Source organism: Triturus cristatus, chromosome 4_1, assembly GCF_964204655.1.
Source record: "Triturus cristatus chromosome 4_1, aTriCri1.1, whole genome shotgun sequence".
NCBI lineage: Eukaryota > Metazoa > Chordata > Amphibia > Caudata > Salamandridae > Triturus > Triturus cristatus.
Window position 1 is genome coordinate 168,060,433 of NC_140585.1, and position 15,212 is coordinate 168,075,644.

At 47.0% G+C, this 15,212-nt stretch overlaps 1 protein-coding gene across 1 annotated transcript; it reads right to left on the reverse strand.

Moving 5' to 3' along the window:
* Positions 1-13,845: 13,845 nt before the first annotated feature.
* On the reverse strand, positions 13,846-14,811 carry LOC146853816 (olfactory receptor 5J3-like). The gene has a single exon (XM_085650923.1). It carries the CDS (start codon positions 14,809-14,811, stop codon positions 13,846-13,848), a length of 966 nt encoding a protein of 321 aa, XP_085507049.1.
* Between the last annotated feature and the right edge of the window lie 401 nt (positions 14,812-15,212).

Sequence of the window (15,212 nt, forward strand, 5' to 3'; positions counted from 1 at the left end):
CAAATGTTAAAGTTTAAAGGACTGCTGCTTGATCCTAATAGAGATGTGCTCGATAGTGGTGCAAGTTATTGAAATGAAAAAAAAAAAAATGCCAAAAGAAGCCACTAGATGGCAGTGAAAGCACAATAGTTCTCTGGTAAAATGCTCAACTCGATGGTACAAACGAGGTAGAGAGTCGAAATGAGTGCGAGACAAGGAGGGCAGCAGGTAGGAAACTTTCGTAGTAATGTAGATTGATTCGCTTGCCAAAGGTAGTGTTACACGTTTAAAAATGCAGGCAAATGCAGGCTCTTTTTATAGCAAGTGATGGGAAACACGCGTTAGTAGTAGTTCGACAAAGCTGGTGAGAAATAGCATGACAGTTGTACTGAGGCCCCTCACAGGTTGCTGGCAAATACAGGGACGAAAATCAGTGTCAGTCGGAGGCCGATCAAAGGAACAACACAGCGCTCAAAACACCACAGATTTGTCAGATTAGTCATTAGCAGAAAGCCTTCTAGACGTAGCGCAAACAGAGTGAGTGGCAGTTGAAGCGCGAGGCAGGGCTCAAGGGCAAGATCACTGTGAAAGCCACAGAAAAAAAAAAAACTAGGAGACGATGAGCAGATGGCAGAAAAATGGATTTCTCACCTTGGTGGTTCACTTACTCGTGAACAAAGACGAATTCAGTCATGAGAAAAACAAGCCAGTAAATGGTTTGCTCTCTGGCCCCTTCTTTATCTTGTCGTTGTCCAAGTTGCGTTGTGGCTTCCAGAGACATCCCAGGTCGTCGCCAGTTTGATAAAGATGACTCCAGGCAGTCTGTGAAGGTGTGAGGATGTTTAATGAAGAGGATACGTCTCACCATGAAGGGGCCCTGGAGCAACTGCTTACAATCGGAATGCAGTGCCCTCATGACCTCATCACACATTCCAATGTCTGAGCATTCTGAGCCAATGCTCACATTACCACAGTGAGGCCAAAGTTTCCTTTAGGGATTAACATTAGAAACGCATCCTTATTTCGTTCACCCCAAATTCTCGGTCTCCACTGCAAGGATCACTCTCAAATTTACATGACAACCAGAACCTACCTTGACACTGTTTTGGCAAAATTTCATGAAGTTTGATCAAACAACACCAAAGTAATCGGCAAGTCGCAAAAACAAAGGTTAAATTGATTTTATAGTTAGGTGAACATTTCAGTGGCAGCGTAACATTTTTAACTCAGAACACCACAAAATTCACCAATTATACTTATCTTTAGTAACTATAATTTGTGCCCTAAAGTAACTATAGCTCACGGCCCCATCATGCATATTCAATTAAAGTCTAGAACATGTAAAGAGTGATGTGATATGTGGAGTAATTTGCTGTGCATGGTGAGGGAGTGGGTTATAGTTACCTTAAGGAACAAGTTATAGCCAGGGCACTGGAATCATGTATCAGGAGAGTACCAGATAATGCAGTGATATTCACTAAATTGTGAGGTACGAAAAGGCAAATCATGCAGCATAACATGGTACATTTTTTGATAGTATTACTTCATTATTTTGCCAATTTTTACACATGGCAATACTTTCTGGGAAAATATTTCACCTCATTAGTACCAGTTTAACAATCAAAAATTGAAATATGCAAATGAAAGAGGACACGTTAGCCTTTTTAAAGAGTCTTCCACTGCCGATCTACATAATTAATTTGTAGAGTTTTACAAAATAATTGTTTCCTTTGCCAATTACAAAATGTAGGTGTTCATATGAAATTATTATGTGCAACCTCTGCCCAGACAGTGTTCACATTATAAAAAAGGAATAATGAATGAGATAATATTGGCATAAAATATGGCTCTTTACACTACATAATTTGGCTTTTCTTGCCGCAAAATTTAGTTAACCCAGTTGAATAAATTTTCATCTACCGTAGATTTTCAAAAGTCCTGATTATAACTTGCACCATATCATGCACTGCTTATGACCTCACAAATTACATTACTCATGACATTTTAAATGATGCCAGTGATGACATCTAAAAAGTCATCAATGACAACATCATTGATTACATCATCCAGTCATAGTGAAATGATAATGAACATAAACTTTAACCAGATCCACGCGACATATAACATTTCTGTAAAGTCACCTGCATGTGGTGGATTGTACCCTATTTTAACTGCCATTCAACCAGCTAACAAACAAAATACCTCCACAGATCTTAATGATGTCATCTCCTTTTTAATCCTTGGTCACGCACCAAAATGATTTTTTTCTTGTTTCAGTTTGAAGTCAAGAGATTGACAGGTATGCATTTTCCACTGATAAAACACACTCTGCCAGTACCTATGGACAACCTTCCACACACTACATGCATTCCTAAAATAGAGTCATGCTTTCATCCCAGTGTGAGTTAAACTATTTCTAAGTGTCTCACCTTTACATTATACATAATTCTACAATCTGTAATACCTCAAAACCATCAGTGAAGCTTTGGAAATTAACATTTACACCTTATAAACTTCCTTGTGACATAGAATTTGTCATCAGCACTGTGTTACATCTATTTAACATGGACACCCAGAAATCCACTGATTGCTAATCCATGGTCAGCAAAATCTCACAGGCTTTTCCCATACATTGTTTGCAAAAGGCTTTGCTGTTAAGTCACAACCTACTTGAAACATTCCTCTGCAACCCACGTCAAATGCACTGAGCCTTTACTACTTACACCCCCAACTTTACTGGTTAGTAAACATCGCACCATGTAACTTTCAACATGAATATCCACACTTGACTCCAGGGATCATGCTATTACATTTTTATGCACTCACATGTGTACAGACACCAACTTTATGCTGTACATCACTATAAACCCTGAACTAACAACTATCGTTTTTTAAGTTGATGTCTGGACTTATTGTAATTGTAATTTGAGATGTCATCAATGATGTCTTTTGAGATGCCATCAATGATGTTTTTCAAAATGTCATGAGTGATATAGTATTTGAAGTCTTAAGCAGCACACAAAGTGACTGCAAGTTATAGTTAGTTCACTAAACCATAACTGGTGAATTTCTGTGTTGTTTCAACACTAGGTTTTTAGTGAAATTATTGGAATGTTCTACCGTAAAGTAAAATCTTAGTACCAAAACTGATTATAATGTCACTTTAACCATTATTGTATTTTTTATTTCTATATTTTTTTTTATCATTTTCAAAGTTGAGCAGATGCCGAACCCCTTCAGGTAAACTGTGACAAATCATAGCCAACCACCACTGCTGCACATGGTATTCAGCTGTGCAGAGCAGGGGGTTGCCTGTTACCTTGCCTCCAGCCAGGCCGTATGCCTAACCACCCCCTGCTGATATAACAAACCTCCAGCCAGACCCTGGCTCAGCCTCAGGAGGTGGATTTGTCACCAATCCTGCTTTCGCAGTGAATAAACAGGTGCCAGATGACATATGTAACAAATGCTGCTTCCAGAGGTGCCAGCACTAAAGAACAATTTTATAATCAACTACTTTTGTTTAATTCCAAAAACAGCATCACCAACAAATGATGTATTTTAGCTTGACAAGAGCCTCGCTCAACATTCACCCAACATGTTACTTATTATATGCAATTATCCAAAAGGAAACACCACTTCCTGTCACCTTATCACAACAGAATTGGGAAAAATACTCAACTGTTATTCCAACAGCATAGTTTCAAAGTTTTACAACATATAAAACCATATTAAACTTGGCTCATCTGCCCTCCTGGTTTCTGCCACACATGTTGCTATGTGTATTTGTTTTAACTAATGATATTTAACTAAAGCAAGATCTAAAGGGTTTGTTAGACCTGGCATCATTGGCGTGGTTACCCCTGACTTTTTGCCTCTACCTCCTGTATTTTTGACGCTATGCTGGATTTAGTTTTTGCTGGTTTAGATGCTTTGGGCACTTTGCAACTGCTGATAAGTGTCAAAGTGCAAGTGCTCCCTAGGTAAATTGTTATATTGATTGGTTATCCATGATTGGTATATTTGTTTCACCTGTTATTTAAAGTGCACTGAGTGTGCCAGGGCTGGTGATTCAAATGCTACTAGTGGGTCTGCAGCACTGATTGTGCCACCCACAGGAGTAGCGCTAAAATGATGTCTTAGGCCTGCTTGCAGTGCCTATGTGCAGTCCAGGACTGCCATGTCGACCTTGCCAGTGCAACCACCCTTATCCTTCCCTTTCTGTACATGTCAGGCATCCCTATGGTGGCCCTTGGTACCCCCCTGGGCTGGGTGCAGTGTATCTGAAAGGTAGGGCATGTACTGAGGTGTGTAACATGCCCTGCTAGTGAATTACAGCCATTTTCGTTTTTCATTGCTGAGAGGCTATCTTGCCCATAGGACAGAATGGGGGAGGCTGTTTACATGCCTATCTTCCCCTAAAGGCAAGATAGAAAATCCAAGTTTGGTATCTTTGTGTTCAGAATTTAATTATGCATCTTTTAGCAAGATGGTTTTTAAATGTACTGTGTGAGAATAGCACTTTTTAGAAAGTAGCTATTCTCCTGTTTAACCTTCCTATGTGCCTGTGTGCAGATTGGCTGACTGGTGTCATGTGATGGGCTAGGTGGCTCCACGAGTTTGAATGAGTCAGCGGCAGGGTGAATAAGGAGATCTGCTCTAAATGGGTGGGAGGAGTAGCCCCTGGGTTTGAGTAGGGCTGCCTCGGCTAGCACAATGCTGGCTCCACCCCCTGCTGGCCAGGCTGAGGACTCCGCCTCTGCCAGCACAAAGAAGGCTCCACCTCCTGCTGAGCGTCTATCGACCCTGCCCCTCACTCTGAAAGGAACCAGGTGCTCCAGGGCAGATCACACCCAGGAACCGGTTTGAGCAGGGGAATCCCCCCACTGAAACAAAGAGAGACAAAGACTTGGAGGGGTATAAGAAGAGGACCCCAGACACCTAAACTTTAGATCACTGTGGAACTAAGAAGGAACCTCTGCCAAGGAGAAAGCTGGAAGGAACTGAAGAGGAGAAGACTGCCTGCTTGCTTTTTTGCTTTGCTGCCAAGGAGAGGGGAAGGACTTTGCTGTGTCCCCTTCTTTTGATGCTGATCTCCAAGGGCCTGATGAGAGCTGGCTCCCTGTTAAGAAGTCCCAGGAACTGAAGGACTTCACCACCAGCTCCCCTAGAACTCTGCTGAGGGAGTTCTGACCTGCCTTGGAGTGCTTGCCTAGTCTTGGGGCCTCAGGAGGTCGTTTTTGCTGTGTTTGGGAGCTGGAAAGCAGAAGCGTGAAAAAGAGTAACTGGTACCTAATGCATCATCCGATTGCGAGTCGCAAGAACGAGAGCGCGAGAAGAATTTCATCGCAGCACCCGGAGTCCCCGCATCGCCAAGTGCGTCGACCATCGTTCCGGTGCGTGAAGATTCCTGACGCTGGCCACACCACTGCCGGTGCGTGAAAGTATCCAGTCGCTGCGTGTGTCGACGCTGAGTCCCGTCCCGTGACGCATCGAGGGTTGCGGCGCCAGAAGTCAACGCCGCGCCGCGCACCGCGACGCATCAAAGGTTGCAGCGCCAGAAGTCAGCGCTGTGCCGCACATCGCGCCGCATCGAAGATCGTCGCATCGTACCTGTGCGTGAAGCTTCCCCCTAAGAAACCTACGCAACGAAAGCCAAAGTTATCGCATCCTTCCCCTACAGATCGGAGCCGGCGCATCCACCTCTGCTGCGTGAAGCAGGGCTGCTGCAAAGCCTCCCCAAGGTCTTAGGAGTATCGCATCGCCTTTGCCATCTTCCTTGTTATAGCTTTTGGGAACCTTAACGCAACTACAGGTACTGTTGGGCACGAGAGTGTCGCATTTTGTGCATTGAGAGTCGCATTGTGCAGGACACTGACTTTTGCATCCTGGAGTACTTTCTGCAAACTCTTGAACTATCTTTAAAGTAACCTTTTTAATTGTATGTTGGTTTGTCTGTAGTATTTGGTCTTTTGAAGTTTTTAGTAAAGATACCTTATTTTTCTAAAACTGGTGTGGAGTAAATCTGTGGTGTTTTCACTGTGTTACTGTGAGTGTTGGTACAAATACTTTGCAAATTGCCTTTGATAGCCTAGACTGCTCAGGCCAAGCTACCTAGAGGGTGAGCAGGGGTTATCTTAACAGTGTATCCCCCTTTCCCTGACTAGAAGCAAGGGTCCCTACTTGGACAGTGGTACCTACCCTGCCAACTAGAGACCCCCAGATCTAACATTTGTGGTCAGCGGTGAGGATTGAACTTGTATTTGTACTTGACCCACAGTAATTGCTGTACATCACTAGTTTAAGTGCAGACCAATACGCAACCACATACTGTATTTTTGATTCTATTTTTGAGTAACTCTTCAAGAGCATCATGTCTCAGGTGGCAACAAGTGAGAGGGCAGAATTGGAGTTTTCCATTGAGGATCTGTATTCATACAAAGTTGAGGAGCTCAAGCAATTCTGCAAAGACCTTGGTTGCCCTGTGAAAAGCGGATCTAGCAAGGATGTGCTACAAAGAGTCTTGAAGGCCTGGTGGGAGGCCCAAGAGGAAGATGATGCAGATGAAGAGAATGGTTTTGTTCCCCAAGATCTGCCCGTGGGCAGACCAGTCTCCAGGGCTGGCAGCTCCCATTCCAGTAGGGGTCTCACTCCAGAGGAGTTGGAGGAGAATCAAAGGGTGAGAAACCATGAATTGGAAATAATGAGAATGAAAATGAGGCAATTAGAAGTAGAGCAAGAAAAGGCGGTGGAGGAGAAGAAATTGCTTCTGGCTCATGAGTTGAGCATGAGAGAACTGGATATCAAGGTCAAGCAGGCGGAGTCCGGTTCCAATGGTGGCAGCGCACAGGCAGTGCAGGGGGGTAAAGTATATATCCCCAAGGATTTGGTACAGAATTATAATAGGAGTGAGGATATCTATGCCTGGTTTACCTCGTATGAAATTACGTTGAGAATGAATGGTGTGCCTGAACAGCATTGGGGGGCGGGCCTGTGGAAACATTTTGAGGCTTCTGGGAGGAGTGCTCTAGAGCCCTTGGAATTAGCAGGTACCATGGCCTATCCCAATATGAAGGAGGCCCTATGTCTCAGGTATGGACTTGCTCCAGAACAGTATAGACTGCAGTTTAGGAACTCCAAGAAGAAAGAGTCTGAGACTTGGATGGAGTGTGTGAATCTGTACTCGCGGGCACTGGAAGGTTGGATGAAGGTCAGCAAGGTAACTGATTATAAGGGGTTGTTACATTTAATTAGTTGGGAGCACTTGAGTAGTTTATGTGTTCCAGAGCTGCGCCAGCATCTTTTAGACAGCAAGCTGACGGACCCCATTGAGCTTGCTAAGGAGGCGGACCGCTGGACCAGTACCAGGGTCCACAGAGGAATTGTGGGTACCATAGCCAAAGGTGGGCAGGGTCCCCAGCAGAAGAGTGGGGGGACAAGGGTAACCAAAAGGAGTTCTCACAACGGCCCCAAAACAGTTCCCAGGGTAATCAGTCCCAGCCCCCCAAGTCAAAACCCAAACCAACCTGGCACCCTAAGGGCAGGTCGGATAACAGGGGTCCCATTAAGTGTTATCACTGTCAGGAATTGGGTCACAAATCCCCTGTGTGTCCCAAGAAATCCCAGGCACCCTCTGGTGCTCCAACACCGGGTATAGCTAGTGTCGCTTTTGGTGGGGATTTAATTTCTAGTGATTTGGAGGGATTAGCAGTTATGGCCCTTGTCTCTTTAGGAGACACGGGGATGGTCCAGGAAACCCCTGTCCCTGAGAACATTAAGAAGTACAGGCAGTGGGTGACCATCAATGGAAAGAGGGCGGAGGCTTTCAGGGACACTAGAGCCAGTGTGACTACGGTCAGGTGTCAGTGGGTCCCTGAGGAGCTGATCATTCCCGATGTACTTCACCCTGTAGTGTCAGCTGACAACTCCGTGCGCCTTTGCAAGGTAGCACATGTTCCCTTTGAGTGGGTGGGGGTCTCAGGTCCTCTCAGAGTGGTTGTGAGTCAATCCATGCCAGTAGACTGTCTGCTAGGTAATGACCTGGAGAGTTCCCTATGGAAGGAGGTGGAACGCCAGGCTCATTTGGAGATGTTGGGTTTGCCTGAGTGGGTCTGTGTGACCACTCGGTCCATGGCAGCCACACAGGGTTGTGAAGCAGACCTGGAGCCTGAAACAGTGGCCCAGGTCCCTGCCAGAAAGAGGAAGGGCAAGGGGCGTGGTGCGTCCATCCCCACTGTTCCCACGGTCCAGGAAGGAGCAGACCCTGAGGGGGATGCCCTGGAGCCTACAGGGGAACAGGTAGCTGAGCTGGGAGACATACCTGAGCTGACCCATTGGCAGCACGAGGGTGGTCCCTCCAGAGAGGAGTTCTGCCGAGCGCAGAAGACATGCCCTACTCTTGAAGGTCTGCGGCACCAGGCTGCAGACCGGGCAGCAGGTGCTGATCCAAAGAACTTCTTTCTCTACTGGGAGAATGACCTGTTGTACAGTGAGCCTCCGTTTGCTGAGCCCAGTGGATCATGTACCCTGGTGGTACCCGCAGGGTTCAGAGACTTCCTACTAGGTCTGGCTCACAACGTGCCTCTTGCAGGACATCTCGGGCAGGACAAGTCCCGACAAAGGCTTGCCACCCACTTTTACTGGCCCGGGATGAAGACGGACGTCCGTTCCTTTTGTAGATCGTGCCAGACTTGCCAGGCAAGTGGCAAGGCTGGAGGGAAGTGCAAAGGCCCTCTCCAGCCTTTTCCTGTAGTGAGCACCCCTTTCGAGCGGGTGGGGATAGAGATTGTGGGGCCACTGGACCCCAGGACAGCCTCGGGCAACAGGTTCATCCTGGTCCTGGTGGATCATGCCACCCGGTACCCGGAGGCTATCCCTCTCAGGACAACCACAGCCCCGGTGGTGGGCCGTGCGTTGATGGGGATCTTTCCCGTGTGGGTTTCCCCAGAGAGGTGGTATCTGACGGGGTACCAACTTCATCTACAGGTATATGAAGTCTCTGTGGGAGGAGTGTGGGGTAACTTATAAGTTCACCACTCCTTACCACCCTCAAGGAAATGGGTTGGTTGAAAGGTTCAACCGGACCCTGAAAGGCATAATCATGGGGCTGACAGAGCCCATGAGACGGAAGTGGGACGTCTTTTTGCCATGCCTATTATTTGCCTACAGGGAGGTACCACAAAAGTCTCTAGGGTTCAGTCCCTTTGAGCTTTTGTACGGGCACCCTGTTAGAGGACCTCTCAGTCTGGTGAATGAAGGTTGGGAGAAATCCCCTGGGAAAACCCCCCAGGATGTGTTCAGCTATGTGCTGGCCATCCGCAACCAGACACAGCGCTTCAGGACCCTCGCTCAGGCGAACCTGGAAGCCAGCCAGGATGAGATGAAAAGATGGTATGACCAGCATACCACTCTGGTGGAATTTCAACCTGGGCAGATGGTGTGGGTGATGGCGCCAGTGGAGCCTTGCGCGCTCCAAGACAAGTGGACTGGGCCATATGAGGTGGTGGAGCGCAAGAGTGAAGTGACCTACCTGGTCAACTTGCGGTCTCCTAGGAACCCCATGAGGGTCCTACATGTGAACCGCCTCAAACCCCATTTTGAGAGGTCTGAAATAACAATGCTACTTGCTACAGATGCAGGGATGGAGGAGGATAGCGATCCTCTTCCTGACCTCCTGGAAGCTAAGGAACAAGATGGGTCAGTGGATGGAGTGGTCCTCTCGCCCACCCTGACCCCAGAACAGCAGAGGGACTGTCGCCATGTGTTGGGTCAGTTTGCATCTCTGTTCTCCCTGACCCCCGGTATCACCAACTGGTGTGTCCATGATGTGGACACGGGAGATAGCATGCCTGTGAAACAAAAGTTTTACCGGATGGCTGACAAGGTCAGGGCCAGCATCAAGAAGGAGGTTTCTAAGATGTTGGAACTAGGGGTGATTGAGCCCTCCAGCAGCCCCTGGGCTAGCCCAGTGGTACTTGTACCAAAAGCTGCTGCGCCAGGTGCCATTCCAGAACTTAGGTTTTGTGTGGACTACCGTGGGCTCAATGCGGTCACGAAGACTGACGCACACCCCATCCCCAGAGCTGATGAGCTTGTGGATCGGTTGGGAGCTGCCAACTACCTCAGTACATTTGATTTAACTTCTGGGTACTGGCAGATTGCCTTAACTGATGGGGCCAAGGAGAGGTCTGCGTTTTCAATGCCAGAGGGGCACTTCCAGTTCCGTGTCCTGCCCTTTGGGTTGAAGAACGCCCCTGCCACATTCCAAAGTCTAGTCAACCAGGTACTGTCCGGGCTGGAGCAATTCAGCGCCGCATATCTGGATGACATTGCTGTGTTCAGCTCCACTTGGGAAGAACACTTGCAACACCTCTGCGCAGTGTTGAAGGCTTCGTTACAGTGCAGGCCTCACTATCAAGGCCAGTAAGTGCCAGATAGGGCAGGGTTCGGTGGTGTATTTGGGACACCAGGTAGGAAGCGGCCAGGTGGCGCCCCTACAAGCCAAGATAGATACCATCCGGGCTTGGGAACCCCCCAAGACCCAGACAGCGGTGAGAGCCTTCTTAGGACTCACCGGGTACTATCGCCGTTTTGTCAAGGGGTATGGCACCATTGTTGCTCCCTTGACAGAACTAACTTCCAAGACGTTACCCAAGAGAGTGATTTGGACCAGTGCCTGCCAAGAAGCTTTTGATGCCCTGAAGGAGGCCATGTGTACAGCACCTGTACTCAAGGCGCCTGACTTCTCCAAGGAATTCATAGTGCAGACAGACGCTTCTGAGCATGGAGTGGGAACAATGCTCTCACAACTAAATGATGAGGACTTGGACCAACCTGTAGCTTTCCTTAGCAGGAGGCTACTTCCCAGGGAACAGAGGTAGAGTGTGATTGAGAGGGAAGCTTTTGCTGTGGTCTGGGCTCTGAAGAAGCTGAGGCCCTACTTGTTTGGGACTCACTTCCGGGTTCAGACGGACCACAGGCCCCTCAGATGGTTAATGCAAATGAGGGGTGAAAACCCAAAACTGTTGAGGTGGTCCATCTCCCTACAGGGAATAGACTTTACGGTGGAACACCGTCCCGGTACAGAACACGCCAATGCTGATGGTCTGTCCAGGTTTTTCCGCCGTAGCGATGAGAACTCCCAAGAGGGTGGGTAGTCCTCCCCACTTTCAGCTGGAGGGGACACGTGTTAGACCTGGCATCTTTGGCGTGGTTACCCCTGACTTTTTGCCTCTACCTCCTGTATTTTTGACGCTATGCTGGATTTCGTTTTTGCTGGTTTAGATGCTTTGGGCACTTTGCCACTGCTGATCAGTGTCAAAGTGCAAGTGCTCCCTAGGTAAATTGTTATATTGATTGGTTATCCATGATTGGTATATTTGTTTCACCTGTTAGCCCCTAGTAAAGTGCACTGAGTGTGCCACGGCTGGTGATTCAAATGCTACTAGTGGGTCTGCAGCACTGATTGTGCCACACACAGGAGTAGCGCTAAAATGATGTCTTAGGCCTGCTTGCAGTGCCTATGTGCAGTCCAGGACTGCCATGTCAACCTGGCCAGTGCAACCACTGACCAGGCCTTATCCTTCCCTTTCCCCTTTCTGTACATGTCAGGCATCCCTATGGTGGCCCTTGGTACCCCCCTGGGCTGGGTGCAGTGTATCTGAAAGGTAGGGCATGTACTGAGGTGTGTAACATGCCCTGGTAGTGAATTACAACCATTTTTGTTTTTCACTGCTGAGAGGCTATCTTGCACATAGGACAGAATGGGGGAGGCTGTTTACATGCCTATCTTCCCCTAAAGGCAAGATAGAAAATCCAAGTTTGGTATCTTTGTGTTCAGAATTTAATTATACATCTTTTTAGCAAGATGGTTTTTAAATTTACTGTGTGAGAATAGCACTTTTTAGAAAGTAGCTATTCTCCTGTTTAACCTTCCTGTGTGCCTGTGTGCAGATTGGCTGACTGGTGTCATGTGATGGGCTAGGTGGCTCCAGGAGTCTGGATGAGTCAGCAGCAGGGTGAATAGGGAGATCTGCTCTAAATGGGTGGGAGTAGTAGCCCCTGGGTTTGAGTAGGGCTGCCTCTGCCAGCACAATGCTGGCTCCACCCCCTGCTGGCCAGGCTGAGGACTCTGCCTCTGCCAGCAGAAAGAAGGCTCCACCTCCTGCTGAGCGTCTAACGACCCTGCCCCTCACTCTGAAAGGAACCAGGTGCTCTAGGGCAGAGCACACCCAGGAACCGGTTTGAGCAGGGGAATCCCCCCACTGAAACAAAGAGAGACAAATACTTGGAGGGGTATAAGAAGAGGACCCCAGACACCTAAACTTTAGATCACTGTGGAACTAAGAAGGAACCTCTGCCAAGGAGAAAGCTGGAAGGAACTGAAGAGGAGAAGACTGCCTGCTTGCTGTTTTGCTTTGCTGCCAAGGAGAGGGGAAGGACTTTGCTGTGTCCCCTTCTTTTGATTTTGATCTCCAAGGGCCTGATGAGAGCTGGCTCCCTGTTAAGAAGTCCCAGGAACAAAAGGACTTCACCACCAGCTCCCCTGGAACTCTGCTGAGGGAGTTCTGACCTTCCTTGGAGTGCTTGCCTAGTCTTGGGGCCTAAGGAGGTTGTTTTTGCTGTGTTTGGGAGCTGGAAAGCAGAAGCGTGAAAAAGAGTAACTGGTACCCAACGCATCATCCGATTGCGAGTCGCAAGAACAAGAGCGCGAGGAGAATTTCATCGCGGCGTCATCGCAGCACCCGGAGTCCCCGCATCGCCGAGTGTGTCGAGCATCGTTCCGGTGCGTGAAGATTCCTGACGCTGCGAGGGTCGTCGCAGAACCAGTTTGCGGGCCGCACCACTGCCGGTGCGTGAAAGTATCCAGTCGTGTGTCGACGCAGAGTCCCGTCCCGTGATGCATCGAGGGTTGCGGCACCAGAAGTCAACGCCGTGCCACGCGCCGCGACGTATCGAAGGTTGCAGCGCCAGAAGTCATGACTCGCGCCGCGCATCGCGCCGCATTGAAGATCGTCGCATCGTACCTGTGCATGCAGCTTCCCCCCATGAAACCTACGCAACGAAAGCCAAAGTCATAGCATCCTCCCACTACAGATCGGAGCCGGCGCATCCACCTCTGCTGCGTGAAGCAGGGCTGCTGCAAAGCCTCCCCAAGGTCTCAGGAGTATCGCATCGCCTTTGCCATCTTCCTTGTTATAGCTTTTGGGAACCTTAACGCAACTACAGGTACTGTTGGGCATGAGAGTGTCGTATTTTGTGCATTGAGAGTCGCATTGTGCAGGACACTGACTTTTACATCCTGGAGTACTTTCTGCAAACTCTTGAACTATCTTTAAAGTAACCTTTTTAATTGTATGTTGGTTTGTCTGTAGTATTTGGTCTTGTGAAGTTTTTAGTAAAGATACCTTATTTTTCTAAAACTGGTGTGGAGTAAATCTGTGGTGTTTTCACTGTGTTACTGTGAGTGTTGGTACAAATACTTTACACATTGCCTTTGATAACCTAGACTGCTCAGGCCAAGCTACCTAGAGGGTGAGCAGGGGTTATCTTAACAGTGTATCTCCCTTTCCCTGACTAGAAGCAAGGGTCCCTACTTGGACAGTGGTACCTACTCTGCCAACTAGAGACCCCCAGATCTAACAGGGTTATATTCATACAGTAAACTACATCTCAGTGAAGAGGCCGTGTGGCCTTCATTGAACCCTGTGTGAAGTAATTGCTGCATGCCATCTGTGTGGGTGGAAGTGTTATTCTCATGTCAGTTTTACAGTACTGTTGTTAAAACATACATTTGACCTTTGCGTTGTAGCAATAAAAGTGTGACTTAGTGTCTATTAGCTCAGATGCTCCAAATATTGAACCACCTTATTTTAAAGCCAAGGAGGTATCCATTATTGAAAGAACATGGCATGGCTTCAATATCTTTTTGAATGCTTCTTTCATATCTTGATTCCTTAGGCTGTAGATCAGTGGGTTCAGTACAGGGATTAGAACTGTTGAGAACACTGCTACTACTTTGTCCTGCTCATGTGAAGTGCTGGAGTTGGGTCGAACTTCCATGAAGAGAATTGTCCCATAGAAAAGAAAGACACAGATGAAGTGAGAGGTACAAGTTGAGAAGGCCCTTCGTCTTCCTGCAGATGTACGGATCCTCAAAACAGCAGTAAGAATATAGCCATATGAGATAACAACGATAAGGAGGGATATCAGCATCACAAAAGAGGCACAAACAATACGCAACAGTTCATTGATGGTAAAGTCAGAGCAAGAGAGCTTCAAAAGAACAGGATAATCGCACATGAAATGGTCAATTATATCAGGGCCACAAAAAGATAACTGTAGAAAGCAACCTGCATGAATCAGAGAGTTCAGAAAACCACCAAAATATGATACAGCTACCAAATAGAAAGTGATACTCTTCGTCATTGTAAGAGTATAAAGCAAAGGGTTACATATAGCCACATAACGGTCATATGCCATCATAGCCAACAAAAAGAATTCAGTGCTGCCAAATCCAGCATAGAAAAAGAGTTGTATTAAGCAGCCAGAAAATGAGATGACTTTCCTCTCAGCAAGCATGTCAACAAGCATCTTGGGCGATGAGGTTGAAGAGAATCCAAAATCCAAAACAGCTAGAGAGCCGAGAAAGAAGTACATAGGTGTATGAAGACGGGGAGCCATGCAAATGATTATCAATATGCTTACATTGCCCAGCAGGGTTAAGGCATATATTAAGATAAAGATTATAAAAATAAGGACTTGGAGGTCTTTGTCAGGAGTGAATCCTTCAAGTAGGAATTCAGTCACAATGCTTTCATTTTCATGTCTCATGGCTGCTATTTCTTATCAGTGCCTTAGAGTCTGAAAAAGAAAAATCACATAAGATAAACAGTAAAGAGTATTATGTCAATCTTTCATCGCAATCGGCACTACCATGCGGACTGAAGATTAAATGCTGTTACAGTGCTTATTGATATTGATAGGGAACTTTTTAATTTAAATCACTGTACATTACCTTAAATCAAAGCATTGAGTAAGCAATACATCTTCATAATACTTTAACTGCAAATATGCTCGATCTCAGCTGAGATGAATGATACATTGTTTTGTCTGCAAGTAAGGCCTACCCATTTCCTGGGGTGATTGGATTCTTTCAGGGCTATTCTATTCTCTTCTCCTGAGAATTCCTCTAGATGTCTTACTAAATGTCTGTGTTGCTGCTCTATAATTTC